This window comes from Ictidomys tridecemlineatus, chromosome 2 (genome assembly GCF_052094955.1).
Source record: "Ictidomys tridecemlineatus isolate mIctTri1 chromosome 2, mIctTri1.hap1, whole genome shotgun sequence".
Lineage (NCBI taxonomy): Eukaryota > Metazoa > Chordata > Mammalia > Rodentia > Sciuridae > Ictidomys > Ictidomys tridecemlineatus.
Genome location: NC_135478.1, coordinates 197,669,515 through 197,690,473, shown reverse-complemented (window position 1 = coordinate 197,690,473; position 20,959 = coordinate 197,669,515). Strand labels below are relative to the sequence as shown.

The 20,959-nt window shown below is 33.0% G+C and overlaps 1 protein-coding gene across 1 annotated transcript in view; it reads left to right on the top strand.

The window, feature by feature from the left end:
- Positions 1–19,284, top strand: part of Sdhaf3 (succinate dehydrogenase complex assembly factor 3) — a 51,696-nt gene extending 32,412 nt beyond the window's left edge. The window contains exon 2 of the mRNA XM_078040384.1: positions 16,872–19,284. Within this exon, the coding sequence (XP_077896510.1) occupies positions 16,872–17,075 (204 nt within the window). The 3' untranslated portion in view covers positions 17,076–19,284. The remainder of the gene's footprint in view (positions 1–16,871) is intronic.
- Positions 19,285–20,959: the final 1,675 nt, after the last annotated feature.

Here is a 20,959-nt window from a genome sequence, read left to right as displayed (position 1 = left end):
ACATAGAAGGTACAGGAAAGGAAGGACAGAGGTTTCATGACAACAGAAATCTTGATTTATTACCTTGAGAAAGCTGCTTATGTCTAGCATGTCATCTGCTTCTGGGGAGAAACCTCCCTTGTGAATTTTACTTTGATGTCCTCCATGTTGTAGAGTCCCAAGAATCTTAAGTTCACATCTTCCAACTTAAGAGGGACCCCTTAAGTCTCAAGATGGGAAGTTTTGCTGCAGTGTGGGGAGTGAGAAGGGTGTGGTCCCTTCTAATAGGGCTCACAGGTAGCCTTTCTCTAGTTTTATTTCCAACAGACCCAAGTCTTTGGGTTCTAGATTGGTGAAAAATCAGGTAGTCATCAGTTGGTGGATCATGGAAGGTTTATTTTATTTGGTGAGAATACTCTTTGGGATAATTTGGTTAAAGCCTGTAATACTGAGTTACTTTAGAGTTTATATGAGCAAGAGATATGAGACTTTTATTAGTAGCACGGGTTACCCAGTAGCTATTTCATAAGAGGTTAATTTGTGTTATCCAGTAGGGGTGGATCTAATTGTCATCATAGCCAATGGCAATACCTTTGGCCAAGCAGTTTAGTTAATCCAGTTAACTTTGCCAATTTCAGTTTTAAAATGCAATTCATCTTTTTAACATTCTTAGAAGATTGAGGATGATAGGGACAATGGTAGTGTCATTCTATTTATAATACTTGGTTTCATTACTTATCTAGTGAAATGAGTACTTCTATTACTGGAAGTTTCTTCAGGAATGCTCTATAAAGGAAACACATTTTCTAGTAACTTTTTAGCTACTGCAGCATTGACCTACCTGCATAAGAAAGTTTTTCAACTGAAGAACATACAATTACAAGAGCATTTTGATATCCATGGCAGATGGCAATGAAATCTGTAAGTGGTCCTGTGATCCAGCAGGTGATAGAAATGTACCCCTGAGGTTTTTATTGTCCTCCTAGGGTTATAGGTTTGACAAATCAAGCATTCATTATAAAACCTTTTCTGAAGTTCTAAAAGTCATTATACTATTTTTTTCATAATTTATATACTTTTCTCTACTTCATAGTAAGTTTTTAAAATGAAAACTATAAGGACCAGGTTGCCATCCATGAGTCTTTGCTTAAAATTAAATATTTATCTTTTCAGATACCAATTTTGTTTTCCCAAATCAGGCATATAGCACTGTTTACTAAATAGGTTATTGTTGGTGATTAGACTTGGATCATAGGTATTTTTTTGAAACTATATATACTGACAGGTTCAGTAGTAGCTGACTGAGCATGAAAATCTGTCTGAGGATTTCCTTTTTATTTAAACACTTCTTGTTTTGCTTAAAGTTGGCTTAGCAGTGTTTTAGTCAGCTTTTTCACTGCTGTTACTAAAAGACCTGATCAGAACAACTGTAGAGGAGGAAAGTTTTATTTGAGGGCTCATGATTTCAGAGGTCTTAGTCCATAGAAGGCCAGCTCCATTCCTTGGGGCTGAAGGTGAGGCCAAACTTCATGAGGGAGAGTGTGACATGATCAGAGGGCAGAGAGAGAGAGTCTCTAGAGACTAAATATATATCCCATGGTCACGCCTCCAATAAGCCACTTCTTCCAGCCACACCCCACCTATTTCCTGCTACTACTCAGTTAATACCTTCAGAGATCAACTCGATGATTAGATTAAGGCTGTGATTCAATCATTTCTCCTCCAAACCTTCTTTCATCATCTCATATGTGAGCTTTTGGGGGATACCACATCTAAACTGTAACAAGAAATTTTATGAACCAGTTTCTTTTTTCTTTTCTTTTCTTTCTTTCTTTTTAACAGCTTGCAAACTTTCTTTATTATAGGTTCATCTAAGTCTCCTTCATCTACACTGGACTAGTTGGTGACCTAGAGATGTTACCAAAGGGAAAAAATAAATCCTTGAGTAACTAGAAAAAACACAAGTCTAACCCATATCATTTAAAAAGATGAAATTAAGTAAAAGTCTGTTTTAGGAAAATTAAAACCAATTTTAAAATTAATTTTAAATAATAATTTTTAAGAGTTACTCAGAATTCAGTAGGCAACTCCATTTCCTGAATTTCCAGTCAACCTAAATTTATGAACCAGTTTCTTGACTAGAGTTCTAGGAATTCTTACCAGTCCAATTGCATGAGCTTAATCTTATCAGGAACCTGTACCTATCAGAATCATTTCCATGAATCCCTTTAAAGGTAAAATTCTTCCAGTTTATAGTTGCTCACAATTCTTTTAGCATGGTGCCTGTTTACTAGAGTAGAGCAATTGTCTGCCATGAAAAAACTTAAAATAGACTTTCTTAAAAGATCTGAGGAGAAATAAATAGATCTTAATGTCTCTAAGTCATAATTGGGCACCTTTCTGTGGAGCAAAGTAAGGAGCACTAGATTTGTAGAGATGAGAGAGTAACTGTATACCCCTATGATTAGAAATGAATGAAGCAATAGACAGAGTTGAAAGGTCCAAAAGTCAAGAAGAAACTCAAACTTGAAAATGCTGATTGAAAAGTAATTATGCAACAAAAAATATTTTTAAAACCTTAGGTTTATTTCTCTTGCTATCATATGATATGCACTGCCCTATGTTTACTACGCTTTCAAATTCTTTAAAATATTAATATCATAAAACAGTTTCCTTACTATCATTAATATCCATTATTAGAGCTCTTTATGAATACTTATAATAGATTTTGTGTGATATTTTTCTGCCATAAAATGTGAGTAGGGCTGGGGCTGTAGCTTAGTGGCAGAGTACTTGCCTTGCACATGTGAGGCACTGGGTTCAAGTGTTAGCACCACATTAAAAAAATGTGAGTGATTGACAGTCTTTTGGGGTATGCCGTCACAAGTGGAAATTGTAGTTATAGAAAGTGGTTTGTAAAATAATGTAGCCATGGTTATAAAGAATTTATTTTGGTGAAATTTCTTTTTTCCTTTTCTGTCTCATTTTGTTATTGATTTCTTTTTAAATGTATTTGTTCTTTCTAGATATACATGGGGATACCACACCTAAACTGTAACAAGAGTTACAGAGTAGAGTGTATTTTGACATATTATACATACATAATATAAGTATAATTTGTTTCAATTAGTATCCCATTATTATGGTTGTATGTAATGTGGAGTTACATTAGTTGTATGTTCATATATAAGAATAGGAAAGATAGGTCAGATTCATTCTGTGTCTTTCCTCTTCCCATCCTTCCTCCCTTTCCTTCCCTTTGTCTGTTGCAGACAAACCATGAAGGCAACACTGAGCTTAAGGAATCACAGGCAGAGAAGGTTATAGACACTGGAAATCTAAACACATATTTACTCTAAAACAGTGTGAGCAATCATGTATAATTATTGGGGTTAAAACACCAAGAAGGAGCTGAAAACCCTAAACAACAATAGGAAATAAGATGGGCCGAGCACAATGATGAGAATTAAAAAAAAAAAAAAGAAGAGGAACATAAACTATAAGGAACAAGTGCAAATTTCTTTAACATATATTCTGTAATTGCACTTTATTATGATAAATCCTAGAAGCAATTACTGTTAAATTTTTGAACTTAGTAGGAGAGCTTCTTGCTTGTCTCAGCAAATAAAGTAGCCAAGAATTCAAATTAATGATGATGAGATGCAGATTAAACATAAATATGACTTTAACAACATCTGAAAATGCCTTTTATACTCATGTAGTAATTGGTATATTAATATTTGCTATTCATCTTCCCTTTCCTCATCACAAATAATAATGACTTCATCAGGAGCACCCATACAAATGTTATCTTTTCAAAATTTCTGTATTGTTACAACAGGCTCTTAACTGATATCATTGCATTTGCCCTTGCTCCCTACTATGGTCTGATAGTTTGTGCCTTCCAAAAATTTATATCTTGAAACCCAATCCCCAAGGTGATTAGGTATTGGTAATCAGAGCCTTGGGAAGGTAATTAGGGCATGAGAACAGGGTCCCCAGAATGGTTTAGCTCCAGAGAGTTGCATTAACACTTCTTCTAACATTGAAGGTGCAACCAGAAGATGCTATGTGAACCAGGAAGGCAACTCTCACCAGATATAGAATTTGCCTACTCCTTGATCTTCCCAGCCTCCAGAGCTATAAAAAATAAATTTCTATTTATAAACTTAAATAAAAAGGTGTGAGGAGAGTCCATTATAATACAATTTATATTGTAGTTTTATATCTGTGACATACAGAAATATTTCTGAATTTTAAGATAATGACCAGCTATGAATAATAACATTATACCAGGATTATCAGATTTCTAGGAATTTCATTCCACTTCTGAAACATATTAATACCACATTCATACAATATGACTTGAAGAAGGTTCAGCATTATACTCACTATTTGAAAATGCTTTCTATGCAATTTATCACATCAAATAAACCTAATTAGCTTAACATTTCTCTTTACATAAGGATTAAAATAAATTCTTTTTGAGGTATTCCAGGGGCCCATCCAGGTCAAAAGGACTTATTTTAGAATTTGATTTTTGGAAGTTATCAAAAATATCAAAAGGTTAGAACAGTTGGTTAAATAGGATCACAGCTTTGGAGAATACTTGCTTATTTAACAAGAATGATAATTAAAAAACTTCAGAGGCATGTGGAGAAAGTTACATGGCAAACTAGTACTCCTGAAAGAACCTTATTTTTAACATAATTCTAGTTTTGCCACTTTGTTGAATTTTTGTCCTGTACTTTTCCTATTTTTCACTGTAGAACAACAAGTAATTTTTACTTTAGAACAAAAATTACTCTGCATTTTAACAAAACATACTCATATTCCTTATAGTTTTATTTGTCAAAAATACATCTTTATAATAAACTTTCATGTATTGCTGTTTCTCTTATAATTTCTAGTTATTTTTAGTGATACATATTAATTTGAATTTTTTAACCCCAAGTAACCTTAATATCTAGAGAAAACTAGTATGTAACCAATTGTGTCTATTCTGTCACACTGTGTTCTATAGATTGGTAAATCTGTGAATCATGATTTATAGAATGTTTTCTCAAGAATGTTAAAATCATCTGGTATATAGTGAGACCATCTTTCACATGAAAATTTTATTTACTTATATTTGTTTAACTCATTTTTTAAAGAACAATTATTTTTGGGTTGCTTACATTAGATACTGAACAGCTACCCATTATCCCAAGTAATTTTGTTTGCTAACAGATTTTGTAATATAGGGGAGAACCTACACATACTTACTAATAAATGTAGGTAGGAAAAGTTGTGCTTTTATATTATATTTAACACTGACAATTCTGAATACATGCATATTGTAATAAAACCAGGGAACTTTAACTAGCTTATATTTACTGAAGATTTTCTCCCAAATCACATGAACTTGAGTAAAATTTACTGTTAGTTTCCACCTAGGAGTTTAAGGAATGTATACTTCATGTATAAGCACTAATTTTTCTTTAAGCCAATTAAATCATAAATTAGCTTTGTCAATATCATCTTGATAAAGAAAAATATGTATGTACATATGTATACACATACAGATAGAAGTGATTTATTTTTTAATGGTCAGGCTTAAAGTTATTTTAATTGTACATATTTATGGTGTATGATAATTTGATACATAAGTATAATGCATAATTATCAAATCAGGTTAGTTCCTTAAGTAAGTACCATGTCCTTAAACATTTTAAAAAACTTTTTTGATTAATATGCAATAATTGTACATAATGTGTGAAGTAAGTGTGTGTGTGAAGTATATACTGATCAAATCAATGTCATTAACATTTCCATCTCCTTATAAGTTTGTATATGAAGTCTTTGAACTCCTTTATTTTACTTATTTGTAAAATACATAATAGACTATTGTGAACTATAGATACTCACTATGCCCTAGAATTCTAGGACTTATCCACTCTCCCTCAAGTTTCCTTTGCCTGTTCCCAACCTCTAAATAATCACTGTTCTACATTCAGATTGGCTTTTCTTAGCATCCGTATATGAGAAATGTGATATTTGTCTTTCTCTGTCTGACTTATTTGAGTTAACACAATGTTCTCCAGTTCTTCCATTTTTTTGTGGCTAGTTTTCATTCCACTGTGTAGATATTACACATTTGCTTTATCCATTCATCTGTTGATGGTCATCTCTGTTGATTCCATATCTTACAGAAGTTAGATGATTGGTGTTGAGAGTAAGCATTTGAAAAATGCAGTCAATGAGTTGACTCTTCAGTGATGTAAATTGAAATCTTTCTTCTAAAAGTGAAATTTCTAAAGTGTTTTCTCAATTGTGTGCTTTGAAAAATTTCTTCATTAATGTCAAGGGTGAAATATAGTATATAGTATTTTCCACATACACCTAAATAAAAAGGTTATATTTTCATAAGGAAGAACACTTATTGATATTAGAGCTCCCTAAAAAATACTTTGGAAAAGTTGTGTTCTAGAATTGCAACTGATATGCAAATCCAGCAATGGATAAAACTGCTGATACCTTTGCCTAAGTTGAGGCTGTGTGTTAGAGGTATAGTCAGTAGTAGAGTGCTTGTTGCCTATCATGCGTTAGATCCTGGGTTTGAGCCCCAGCCCCAAAAACAAAAACAAAAAAACCCCAGAAGTACAATAAATGGACTGTAGCAGCAGTTATTGTATTCATCATTGATTTTCACTTACAGTTTTAAAAAGGCCAATATTGTTTAAGAACATTCTTCATGAAGTAATACACATCAATTTTATTAAACATGGACCTTTGAGTATGTGTCTAAAATTCTATGAGAATGGGAAGTACTAAGAAAGTACTTCTGCCTTTTACAAATATGTGATGCTTATTTGAGTAAAAACACTCATGCAAATATTTAAGTAGCAAGCTAAATTAGACACTTTTTTTTTCATTTTACACCTTTTAACCTGAGAGAAAAAACTGACAATTGTTATTCAGATTTGGGTATTTGCAGACATTTTCTCTAAAATTAATGGAGTGATTCTGTCACTTCAAGTAAAACAACTATTTCTGGGCAAAGGTAAAATTTTCACTTGAAAGCTCAGATTAGAGCTTTGTAAAATTTCTATCTACCACTGTAAAATCTACAAATTCAGTGTAATCTTAAATTGTGGATCCTTATAAAAATCTAGAAGATTAACCATTTTACATGGTAGCTTTCAGTTTAACATTATGCCTTTACCTCCTTAGGAGTGGTTTTTGGTAAATGTTTGGTAACATTAATTTATTAACCATTAGAATTATAATTACTGAGCACTGTCTTTGTTTGCAACTAATATGCTAGATGAAGGAAATTTGGTAATGAAGAAAATGTATGTTTATTTTTCATGGACTTTCTAGTGGGGAAACAAAATAATGTCTGATTAGAGTAAGTACTAGGCAGGAAATCTAAATACTGAGAAAGAGTAGTAGGACTAAGTAGATGAACTAGGAAGGCCTATCCAGGGAAGAGACATTTAACCTGAGACCTGAGGGGTAAACAGCAGCCAACTATGAGAAGAACATTCCAGGTAAGGGGAAGAGTATTCATAACGACATTATAAATGCAAGGAGAATTAGAACTCCATGGTATTATGGCATGGATTCAAGTACCTTTTAAAAATACCAACAGTTTATAATTTAATTCTAACCGTAACCCTAGGTAGGCAGTACAGAGCTCATTATTGTACTGTAAATGTTTGGTAGTTTTAATAAAGATGTCCTGATAATTAGAATGCTGGATAACAGCTTTTATCATTTTTTAATACCCTGTGTGAATGCATCATTGTATTATAGGCTTAATATTTAGAGTATAACGAATTTTATGAAACTTATGCAAATCATATCTTTAGAGAAAAATTGAAGGTACTATAAAAAGCATCAGTGTATGGTTCATTTACCTCAGTAGTTTTTGAAATGAGCAGGAAAATGTATTTTTAAAATCATTTTTATGCCAGACAGCAGTGGTATACTCTTGTAATCCCAGCAACTCAGGAGGTTGAGGCAGGAGGATTGCATATTCAAAGCTAGCCTCAACAACTTAGGGAGACCCTGTAATAAAATAAAAAGGGCTTGGATGTGACTCAGTGGTTAAGTGACTGTGGGTTCAATTTCTGGTACCAGAAAAATAAAATAAAGTTACAATTATATATAATATTTATACAATTATATATAATATGTAATATTAAGCTTCTAGGAACTTTTAGATGAATTTCATAAATAAGAATGTACTTATTTGCACTGACTTCTTAGTTTTGACATTAAGGCATATTTCATTTGTATATGTCTAGTGACAAGGACATACAGAATTCATAATAGACAAGGAAAGAATATTTGAGAGTCATTCTTCTCTAACATTTTCTTACTCTGTTTCCTTAGCCAAGAGCTTTCCAAGTTCTTGCTTTTATTCTTTTTTTTTCCCCCTTGTGCTTTAAGTAGCTACTAACACCTTTCTTGCTCAACACTAGAGTCACAGATGAAGCCTGAGTTTGGTTTTACTGCAATGGGCAGAGAAACCAGGGGAACTTGACTACAGAGAAGTCCTGCTTCATGGTTACCCGAGAAATACACTTAATGGTGGCACCTGTATTATTTTCTATCCTGTATGTATTCTATGAATCAATGTGATTTAAGTGTCTAGGGGTTGAGAAATAACATTTATTTTGCTGTCTGTGCTGTAAAAATGGAGAATCTATCCTTACTGACTTGAAAATCATAAAACCTATTCAAAAAAGAGCCAAGAAGTTAAATTTATTTCGTTGCAACAAATTCATTTTTTTTCTAGAATATGAATATTCTGTATTAATGAATTGAGCAGATGTGTTTCAAATACCCAAAGTGTCTTTGACATTAGTTATTGTAATTTAGGTAACCTTTGGCTTTCTTGTGGAAGAGGGTGTTTTTGTTGTTTTTGCTCTGCAAGGAGGCCTGACATTTTTAATCAGTTCTCTAGGGAAAGTTTGATTAAATGCTGCAAATTTAAATTTATTGGTTCAGGGTTGCTAAGTAGAATCTTACAATAATTGAATAAAATTGGGAAAAAGGTATTTGTTTCTTTCTAGATCTAATAGTTGTCCTTCTGTTTGGGAGTTTACATTCAAGGACTTCAAATAATTCATCAAATCTATGAAAACAATTACTACTATTATAGCTTTCTAGTGAATTATGAGAAGGGCAACACATGCTTTAATCTTTTTTATTCTTTTAGGAAAATTGGCAATGAAATTATGTAATTTAAAAGAAAGAGGTTTCTTTAGACAAATTCCGAATATATGTAGAAAATTTGGGGTAGCATTTTTATGACCTAATCCGAAATGTAACAAAATGTCAGGTTTTTAAATGGAACAGGTAGTACATAGAACTTGTCTTGAATTATGTTCTCTACAGTTGATATTTTAAAAATGCCTTGTTTATAAAAGATTTAAAACCATTGGTTTTGTTGGGTTAGACACCTTTCCATGGTATTAAAAAATATCTGGAATAAATAACTTAAAGGAGGAAAGATTTATCTTGACTCATAGTTTCAGAGGTTTTTATCCTTGGTCAGCTGGCTTTATTGTTTGGGGGTCTGTGGTGAGGCAAAACACCATGGCATAAGGGCATGGCAGAGCAGAATGACTCATATGGCAGCTGGGTAGCAGCGAGAGAGAGGCTGGATCTAGGGACAAGGTAAAGTTCCCAAGGGCATGCCCCCAATGATCCATTTCCTTCAACAAAGTCCCCTTTCCTGTAGTTTCTACTACCTTCCACAAGTCATGGACTAGTCCATGGATGACGTCAGAACCCTTAGATCTAGTCACTTCTCAAAAGCTCCACCTATCAATATAGCTACATTGGGAATTAGACATTCAACACATGCACCTTTGGGGGCCATTCCAGATCCAAACCATAACAACTATTAAAAGGAGATCTGTGAAAAAATGTTTTTCTAAATATGAATTTGTATGTGAAGCAACTATCCAAAACTTTTATTTACCCAATTTGTCAGTTCGTATGTTGTGATTTCACAATTAAAATGTTTATTTTGGGGTGATTGCATTGGAGTTCTGTTTTCAAGAAACCAAGAAAAGCAAATACGAGATGTGATTTAAAAAATTGGAACTTGAATTTTGTTGTTTCTTATGGTTAAATTAATTAATTTTAGTTAGACAAATTAGTTTGATCTCTGTTATTAGGACAAATCATGAAAAACCAGAGCTTCAACTTATTCATTTCAAAGTTTCGCCTATAGTTTCTCTTCTTCCAGGTTTCTCTTCCCTTTAATTATGTTAGTCTTTATTATTTAAAAATTTAGAATAGCACAGAGGTAAAGGTGTTCAGGACAAAATGTGAAAGATCACCCACCCAAATTTTGTAAACATTCTTATAGCCTACTTTCACATAAGTATGCTATTACATATATAAATTTGCACATATTTTAAAATTGCATTGTATTTACTTAATATCCTGTAAGTTGATTTTCTAATTTGTCTTGGGAGCTTCTATCAATATATTCTTGATTTTACTCTTTTTAACTATCACATACTATTTCATAATATAGATATATCATCGTTAATTTGATCAATTTTTTACATCTTTCTATATGGATAATTTAAGATATGAATGGAGCCAGTAGCTTTTCTTTCCTGATATTCCTTTTATTCATACCTGGAAGCTCTATTTTCTGAAATCCATTAATTTATTTTCTATGACATTTTTGTTTTCTATGTCTCTGTCACTATCCCACATTCAAATCCTATTCTCTTTTTGCCATCTTTCTTCCTTATTGACAACTGGAGAATTCATGGCACATATTAGTTCTTTAAAAACAGTCTCAATTTTTGTGTGCAGTTGTATAAGGAATTTTATGCCTCTTTGATTCTAGCCTGTAAGGAAAATAGCACAAATCTAGCAACTTATATTATGAATACAAATGCTAATTTTATGGCACACAAACTGAACTAAATTGAGGTTCACTATTTGATAGAGTGATAATTCTGAAATCTTATTCTTTTACTGAGGAAATTCCCACAAAACCTATTTAAAATTATTTGGCTATGTCTTATACACATAAGGGAAAATGCGAGGGAATATAAGAAGAACTGCTGGTAAATTTAGACTTTATTAAAGAACCTTAATCTTAATATGTTTTCTGATGAACACTTTAAAAGTGGCAGAAGAAACAGTGAAATGGTTAATTGGAAATAGGAGAGAATGAGGATCAAAGAAGATTAATTAAGAACAAGATTAATGAAGAACCTGCTTATAGTGGAAAAAGCAGGTGATCATTATAACTTCATTATAATATAATAGTATCATTGAGCAAAGATAACCTCAAAACTAACTGGTTTATTCTTTAATCCCTGATGAATCCACACACACAAAAATTTTAGTTGTATTTTAGAAGTTGAGATTATAAAGAATAGAACATATTTGAATCTGAAGAAACAGTTTGCTTTTTTCCTTTGCTGATTCACAAAATAAAATTTTACTTTGAAGATGCTTTGTATTCCTTACTGAAACAAATAATTAAAAATTATGATTTTAAGGTTGATAAAGCATTAAAGAGTTACATGCTTGTGGTTAGACAAGTGAAGGTTAGCTCTTCAGGACTTAGTAAGTTTTTTAGATGAGAAATTTCAAGCCCATAGTTGGAATTTAGAAGTGATTGAAATAGTTTTAGATTAGTATTTATACATAGTTAATTCTATTGATTTTGTATTTTTATTTTAATGTTCATGTATGTATATGTCCATACATACTTTTAAAAAACTAATGGGAAAAATTTCAAACATATACACATGTTCGGTGAACACAATGAACCATTCATACATCACTTGACTTCAGTATTTATCAGTTCATGGCCAGTCTTGTTGTATCTATACCCCTGTACCTTTCCTCTAGATTATTTATCTATCTATTTATCATCTATTTATCTATTTATTCTAATCAGTTTTACATGACAGCAGAATGCTCTTTGGTTCATTGTACACAAATGGAGTACAATTTTTCTCTTTTCTGGTTGTACACAAAGTAGGGACTCATCATTCATGCAATCATAAATGTACCTAGTGTAATGATGACCATCTCATTTCACCATCTTTCCTATCTCCATGGCCCCTTTCCTCCCTCCCCTTCCCTCTCCTTTGCCCTATCCAAAGTTCCTCCACTTATATACCCCCTCCACCCCACACAAATTATGGATTAACATCCACTTATCAGAGAAAACATTTGGACTTTGTTTTTTGGGGATTGGCTTACTTTGCTTAGCATGATGGTCTTCAACTCCATCCATTTACCTGAAAATGCCATAATTTTATTCTCTTATTGCTGAGTAATATTGCATTGTGTATATATACCACTCCAGATTATTTTAAAGCAAATCAGAAACATAGTTTTATTTACAGATGCTTCAGTATCTTTCCCTAACAGAGACTCTTTTAAAAAGTTAACTATAATACCATTACAGGTCAAGTATCCCTTATCTGAAATACTTGAGCCCAAAAGTGTTTCATTTTTTTTTATCATGTTTGGTTTGCATAGACTTTGCTGGTTGAGCATCCCTAACTTGAATTTTAAAATGCTCTAAGACCTGAAACTTTTGAGCATTTTGGATTTTCAGGTTGGGGATGCTTAGTATGTATTATGACTTCAAAATTAATTTCTTTTGTTTTTGGCAGTACTGGGGATTGAACCCAGAATCTTGCCACCTCTAAGGCAAGTTCTCTTCCATTGATCTGCACACAGCCTAATAATAATTCTTAAAGTTTTTGATTGAATAAAAATTAAATTGATACATTGTAATTCATTGAACTCTCAAATCTCTTTAAAATTTTCATTTTTAGACTTTTGAGTTAATTTTAGACTTGGAGTGGCAAAGATGGTACAGAATTTACATACTCTTTGCCAGCTTCTCCCCTGGTTAAAACTTTATAGAACTATAGTATGATGATCAAAACTAAGAAATTAACATTGATACATTACTTTAAACTAGAAAATATATTTAGTTTCAACAGTTTTGCACTATGTTCTTTTGCTTGTTCCAGGTTAATCCAATATCCCATATCATGTTTAGTAGTCAAATTACCTTTGTTTGCTCTAAACTGAGAAAGTTACTTAAACCACAGAGGTGATACACCCTTTTCAGTGCCTAATGATCAGGGGCTTATGATGGCAATATCACTTACTAATGGTGATATTTAGCTTGATCATCTGATTGAGGTGTAGCCTTTAGGTTTTTTCATTATAATATTGCTATTTTTCCTTTATTACTTATATAGTTTTAAAAATTTCCTTTGAAACTTAGTTTTCCATAATCTGAATTTTGCTAGTTACACTGCCACAGTTATGTATAGTACTTTATTTTGCCTTCTGTATTTCCTGTTAATTAACGGAGTAGATGCTCACTAGGTGCAGGTTTATTTTTGGTATAGGTAAAATATACTTCATTCAGGATTCACATAATATGTGGTTGTTTCTCTTTTTATGTTATTCATTGAAATGGTTTAGTTTTATTAATTACAAATGCTAAAAAAACTTTTATTCTTAAAATTTATACAACAGAAATTAGTTTGCTAATGATTTTTCCAAATAAAGTTTAAATTGATAATTTAAGTAATTATTTTCTAAAATAATTTAACTATTAAACTGACAGTTTTTGTCTTTTATGTACGTTAAAAATCACATTCTGATAGATTCAAGCAGCTTGACTCCATCTGGAGCATGCGTAGTTTAGGAGATAGCCAGAGATTTTTGCAGAGTTTATTTGCAGAATTTGAGGCTCCTCTTCAGTAGCTTTCTTCCCTGGCACCCGCCCCCTTTTATTGGTTCTTTTTAGTTATATAGGACAGTAGAATCCATTTTGATGTAATCATAAAAGCATGGAATATATCATATACCTCTCCTTTACCTTCTCTTTCCCTACCTCCTGCTCCCTTTCCCCTATTGATCTTTCTGTCATTTACCCACAGTTGCATTTTCCGTTTTCATTTTCCAACTGCTGTGGGTATTCCAAACTGTCCTCTGATTGCTCCTTAGTGATACTGCAGGCCACTATCCAAGTTCTAGTCTCCTCTCAGCACCAAATGGGATCTTCCTTCAGACAAAACAGAAAAATGAGAATCTAACCTAATGTCCTCTGCTGTCCTTCAAAGAGTTGATTCCTTTCTAATTTCTGTTCAACTTGTGTCTTTGGATTATTGGTTTATTATGTACTGTGTACCAGAGTTTATAATGTTATCTGCAAGAGGAGTCTGATGAAAGCAAAATCTATCCTTAACAGAAATGGAACTCCTTACATTTCCTTTTTCTATTGCAAAAACATAAAAATGGTTAGAATGCAAACTTTTTCCTCACCCAAAGAGAAACACTGTGCCTATTAAGCAATAACACCCCATTCCATCTCTTCCCAGCACCGGATAATCTTTGTTTTTCTTTGTTTCTATGAATTTTTGCCTATTCTAGATATTTCATATAATTGGAATGATAATACTGTCTTTTTGTATCTGGCTTATTTCACTTAACAATGATTTTAAGGTTCATCCATATTTTAGCTTGTATAGAACTTTATTCCTTTAGAATATTCCATGTCTGTCCACCTTTTATCTGTTGATAGGCAATTGCCTTGTTTCTACATATTGGCTCTTTGTGAACAATGCTGTTCTGACATGGGTTATATGAATACCTGTTTGAATTTCGACTTTCAGAAATTTGGGGAATTTATCTGAGTCCATTTGCTTTACTTTTGGAGAACCTCCATACTCTGCTGCAGTGGCTATATCATTTCATATTCTCACCATGCTAACACTTTTTTTCTGGATTGTTATACTAGCCCTCCTAGTGGATGCAAAGTTGTATCTCATTGTAGTTTTGATTTGTGTTTCCTTGATTACAAATAATGTTGGATATCTGAAAAAATATTTATGGTAGTTCTTTGCCATTTGTAATTGGGTTATCTTGTTGATGAGTTACAATTGTTTATGTATTCTGAATATAAAACTTAAGAAATATAAAATTTGAAAATTACATTTTCATTCTTTGTTTTTTTACATTGATATCTTTGCACAAAATTTTTTAATTTTGATGACAAATACTTTACTTATTGTTATGTTGCTCAGACTTTCTGTCATTTGTTAGAATCAGTTGCTAAATCAAACATCACAAATATTTACCAGTACTATTTTTCCTAGAAGTTTTATAATTTTACCTCATATTTAGGCCTTTGATCTATTTTGACTTAATTTTTTTATATGGGGGAAAGAATTCAACTTCATTCACCCTTTTGTATGAGGAAATGCAATTTTTCTGTTACCACTTGTTAAAGAGACTGTATTTCCCCCTGTTAAGTAGCCTTGACACCCTTGTTAAAAATCAATGGAGCTATATATTTTATAGGTTTATTTCTGGATTCTTGGCTCAGTTCCCTTGGTGTTTGTTGTATGTCTACCCTAATGCCCATTCCACACTGTTTTGAAATTGCAAAGTGTGACTCTTTCAATTTTGTTTTTGTTAAAGATTGTTTTGTCTAGCCCCTTTTATATTTGTGAATTTGAGAATTGACCTTATTTCTATAAATGAATAACTTAAAGTTTTCTAAGATTCATCCATGTTGATATGAAGATATTTATTTCAGTTGCTGTTATTTCTTGGTAGTCCATTATTTGAGTAAACTTCAGGGTATGTGTCCTTTGTCCTCTTGAAGTATGGATAGATTGTTTCTAGTATTTTGCTTTAATAAACAATGCTCCATTGAACATTTTTATGCATGGCACTTGTTCACAAATTTGAAAACCGCTTTAGTATAGTTCTCAAATCAGGGGTGATTTTGCCTGCCAAGGAACATTGGCAATGTTTGGGGCCTTTCTCATGATAAAGATTAAGGGGAGGGATGCTACTGTCATCTAGCTGTTAGAGAACAGAGATCCTGTGAAATACAGTATGAAAGAAAAAGCTCCTACCCACTCCACAACAAAGAATATCCAAATTATCCAAAAATGGTAGTAGTGCCAAGATTAAGACATGCTCCTCTGAAGCATATTCTTGGAAGAGGAATTGGTAAACCTTATATGCAATATTGTTATTTTATGAAGTGGATTTCTGGAAAGCATGAAGAAAATATGACTTTCCATACAAGCAAGTTTGGAATTAGAATTAAAACTGCTTCAATGATACTAGCAATCTAGTGTTTGTAAACAATTTAGATGTCTTAAACCAGACTGGGTAGTAGCATTATTCAGAATAATCTCAGCATATGCATATAATCTTTAACCTAATGAAATGCATGGGTACTTCCTGCCCAATTAAAAGGTTAATTTTGAGCAAGTGTCTGTTTCAAACGAGATACTGAAAACAATGGTAGTTGGAATATTAGGTTGAATATGTTAAGACCAAAATGACAACATGAAAAATACAGATTTCTTTTCCTGACATAGATGGTTGTTAAATATTCAAGGCTGAAAGGATAAAAAGTTTCTTTCTCTAACATTTTAAATTTTTAATTGAAGGTAGGTAAATAGACAATTTTGGGACCTACTTTTAAGCCTATAAGATTCATGGACCCTCTTTGAAATTCTCATGAAAGCTATGGTCCTAGAAGTATGTCATACTTGTGTATCTACAGTTTATGGTTTTGGCTGGTACACATATGCTTCTAATGCCCATCCATGGGATCTTATCCAACACACATGCACCATTAATTTATAATTGAAGAATTTTTCTAAAAGCCTGTGCTGAAAATAAGCTATATTTGAAATTATCACTGAATAATAAAGCTATGACTATATTGTTTATATCTTTTTAGGCAAATGCAGAAAATTTAGTGATAGAGAAAAATAGGTAACTTGGAATTAGAATTCATTAAGTCCTCCATGATTAAATAAGTGAACATCAATCATTTTTCTTTTTCTTCTTCTTAGGTATATGCATCAGTGTTATGGGAACAAGCTAATGAATACAGACAAAATTCAACTGAAAGAGCATGTTTTGGCACCTCCCTCCCAGAAGAAAAACTTAATGACTTTCGTGATGAGCAAATTGGACAGTTACAGGAACTGATGCGAGAAACTACTAAACCCAACAGGCAATTTAGTATCACGGAGTCTACAAAACCAAAATTTTAGTAAATACAGTAAAGTTTGACAAAATATAAAATTTAGAACCTTTTAACTACCATTGGTTTTTAAAAGTTATTATTTCATCCTTACGTATTATTTTATTTTTGGCTTTTATGAATACAGTATGTGGACCAGGATTACCAGCAGACAACTGGAAAACTTTAGGACATTGTTGGAATAGCAGTATTTACTGAATGGAGTTTGATTTTGTGCATTAAATAAGAAAGCCTCCAAAATGAAATATTGAGAATTTTTTGTATACAAGTTTGTTTTAAATGCTAATGTTCAAGCATTAGAGATTTTCTTTTGCTATATCAGTTAAGTATATCATAATGACAAATGTAGAATTTCAACAAGTTTATTAGATTGTCATTCTGAAAGTATCATTTTCACTTTAATAATTGCATACATGATTATTCTGCATGTCTCCTTCTGACTCATTGTTTATTCACAATGAAATGTTAAAGAGAAACTTTAATATTCAGTATTATATTATCATTTGCATAGTAGATTGTACAAAATATAATAATGTTTCTACAGTATTTATAACAAATGGTCCTTCAAATAATTCGTAGTTACTTTGAGAGTCATTTATTGCCTAATGTTTGGGAGTATAAAAACACAAATTTTTCTCATAGTTAGATTGATTTATAAATTTAAAAAAAGACACATTAAAATCTTGCATATGCCAAGATCATTTGATATTCAGGGGATACAGTAGTTATCAAAGACAGAAAGTCTACTCCCATGCCATGGATTTGCTCAAAAGAATGGTGTGGTGATATTATGCAAATTTAGTGTCTAGGCCTCAGAGCTGGCATAGCTCCACTGGCACTATTGGAAACCTGCCCTACTGCCATGTTAAGCCTGAGCTGACCCTCCAGAGGATCAGATCAGGTTTTGGGAAGCATAGTAAATTACACTACCCAAAGCAATACTGGATCAGCTGGCTCTCAGCCAACAGCAGACACTTGAGTGAACCCAGATAAACTTAGGTTTATAAGGAATTTTAAAGGACATTGGAAATTTTCTAATATTGATAAGTGAGAATATGTAATATGTAGAATTTTTACAAAATGCTAGATTTCTTTTTTAGTAAGGTGGCAGACTATGTTCATCTGAGCAGTGCTAAAACTAAAAACTTTTAGGTAAAATAGAAAAAGCATTTTTAGATGCATCTAGGAGTTGGCACTGTTCTAAAAGATTAAGTAATTCTGAGGCCAATATTACTAAATGAAACTGCTGCAACCCTTTTGCCCTGAGGGTGAATTTCAGGTTTGGTTTTGATTGTCCTTAGGAACACTGGCAAAAAAACAGAGCTTAGAGCCCAGTTGAAATAGAGATTCATAAAGTACAGTTTTCCCACAAAGCCAGGACCCTAAGGAATACCATCAGAGAACGCCAAAAGCAAACCTGCTTCAGTATTTGTCCAGAGTTTCAGAGCATCCCAAATCAAGTCATCTATGTACTCAAACAACAAGTTATGAATTTATATAAAATGGTCCCAGAATAGGTACCTGAAAGATTTAAACAATGGAGGATACTAGGATCACAGTTTCCTCAAGTTTAAATAAACTCCACAAGGAAAATTAGCACAGCAACTAAGGCAATAGAGATAGGCCACCAGAAAACTCAGAAATTAGAACTAAACATGTTTTATAATTGTTATGGTTTAAATATTAGGTGTCCCTCAAAAGCTCATGTGAAATGATGCAAAAAAGCTTAGAGGTAAAATGATTGGGTTATGAGTTTTTTTTTTTTAAAAGAGAGAGAGAGAGAGAAAAATTTTAATATTTTTTAGTTTTTCGGCGGACACAACATCTTTGTTTGTATGTGGTGTTGAGGATCGAACCCGGGCCGCACACATGCCAGTCGAGCACGCTACCACTTGAGCCACATCCCCAGACAGGGTTATGAGAATCTTAACCTAATCTGTGCATTAATCCCCTGATAAGGATTAACTGGATGCTAACCGTAAGCAGGTACAGTGTGGCTTAAGGAGGCGAGTCCCTGGGGGCGTATCTTTGAGTATATATTTTGTCTGCGGTGAGGAGAGTCTCTGTCTGCTTCCTGGTGATGTTCCCAGCTGCTTTCCTCTACCATACCCTTCTTTCATGATGTTCTTCCTCACCTTACACCCCAAAGAATGGAGTCAGCTGTTAATGGACTAGGACTTCTGAAACCCTAAGTCCCCAAATAAACTTTCTTCCTCTAATTGTTCTTGTCCCATCTTTCAGTCACAGCTGCAAAAAAAGCTGACTAAAACAATATTACACATGTGCTAAGAAGAAAGATTGTTTAAAAGGTCTCCAGGAAACAGGGCATTTACTATAAAAGATGACTATCATATTTGAGAAAAGAAAAAACAACTTTTCCAAGTGGAAAATAGAATAACTAAAAAAAATAAATTTCAATGAACAGGTTTAACAGATTAAATGGAACTGAAAAGAGAATTAGTGACTGTAATAGAAGAAATTGTGCAGGATGCTGAGTGGAAGAGCAGCTTGAAAATGTGAGAATACAGGAAAAATAATAAAATAATAAAAATCAAATATATAACTGATAGTCTCAAATAGCTAATGGGGACAGAAGCAATATTTGAAGAATTAATTGCTGAGAAACTTTCAAATAAAAAACACCAGTCCACAGATTTATCCTCAGCAGAATAGATATGAAGTCCTCACTTACACACATCATAGTAAAAGATAGAATGCCAAAGACAAAAACTGGTTAAAGTAGCCAAAACAGTAGTCACAATTAACCTTCAAAGGAAATCACCTAGAGCAGGACAAGTCCCTAGTAGTCTTGGTGACCCAGCTCTTCCCAGCTTTCTTGTTGGTAATTCCTAGAAAAAAAAAAGTGCTCAGAATATGTTGGTAATGCAAGATCATGAGATAAAGAGGTAATGTCTAGAACACTGTGGTTTGTGTTTCTATCCCTCTTACACTGGCATGACCTTCAACACTATAACTGGGCATATGAGGTCACCACCAGGATGTAAAATCCAAGTGGAGTGCCTTCCAGGGACCCTCAGTTGCAGTGTAGTTGGGGCATGTGCAGATGAGACTCCTGGCCTGGACAGCTTTCCTGACCCTTGGAGGAAAGGCTTGTCATGAATTCTAGGCTACTGTTGTCCTTGCCGCCTATCTCTAAGTAACAGACATACTTCATGTGATGTGTGAATGTTCTGTCTCATCACTTTTAGAAATAGAAATTGTGGACTGGGGTTGTGGCTCAGTGGTAGAGTGCTCGCCTAGCACATGCGGAGCCCTGGGTTCGATCCTCAGCACCACATACAATAAATAAAATAAAGGTATTGTGTCTGACTACAACTAAAAAATAAATATTGAAAAAAAATAGAAATAATAGAAATTGTAGTGCAAAATGCAGAGGGCTGAAGTGGTAACCAGTACACAATAAATCTTCCGTACAGTTAGATCTTTGACTTCTAAAGATCAATAATGGAAACCAGAAACCAGTTGTATGACTAAGAGAAAAATAACATCTGACTTAAAATTCTGTACCTCAAAAATATATTTCAGGAATGATGGCTGAATAAAGACAGTTTCAGACAACAAAATGAGCAAGTTTGCCACCTAAGTATTCTTAAATTCTAAAAGGTATGCTTTATATTGTAGGAAGGTGATTGAAGATGGACTAAAAGACCAAAGGTTGTGAATAATGGATGAATCTAAAAAAGCATTTGCTATATGAAATAATAATGCTGTTTCATGGAGTTCAAAAATTATGTTTAAAATACCTTTCAATTGAAATATATAAGTTGATAGGGTAGTGACTGGAATAAGTCCTCTAAATTTGTATGGTCTGAGAGAATAAGGGTACTGGTTAGCTTTAACCTGAAGTATAAATATGATTTCTAGTATAACCAC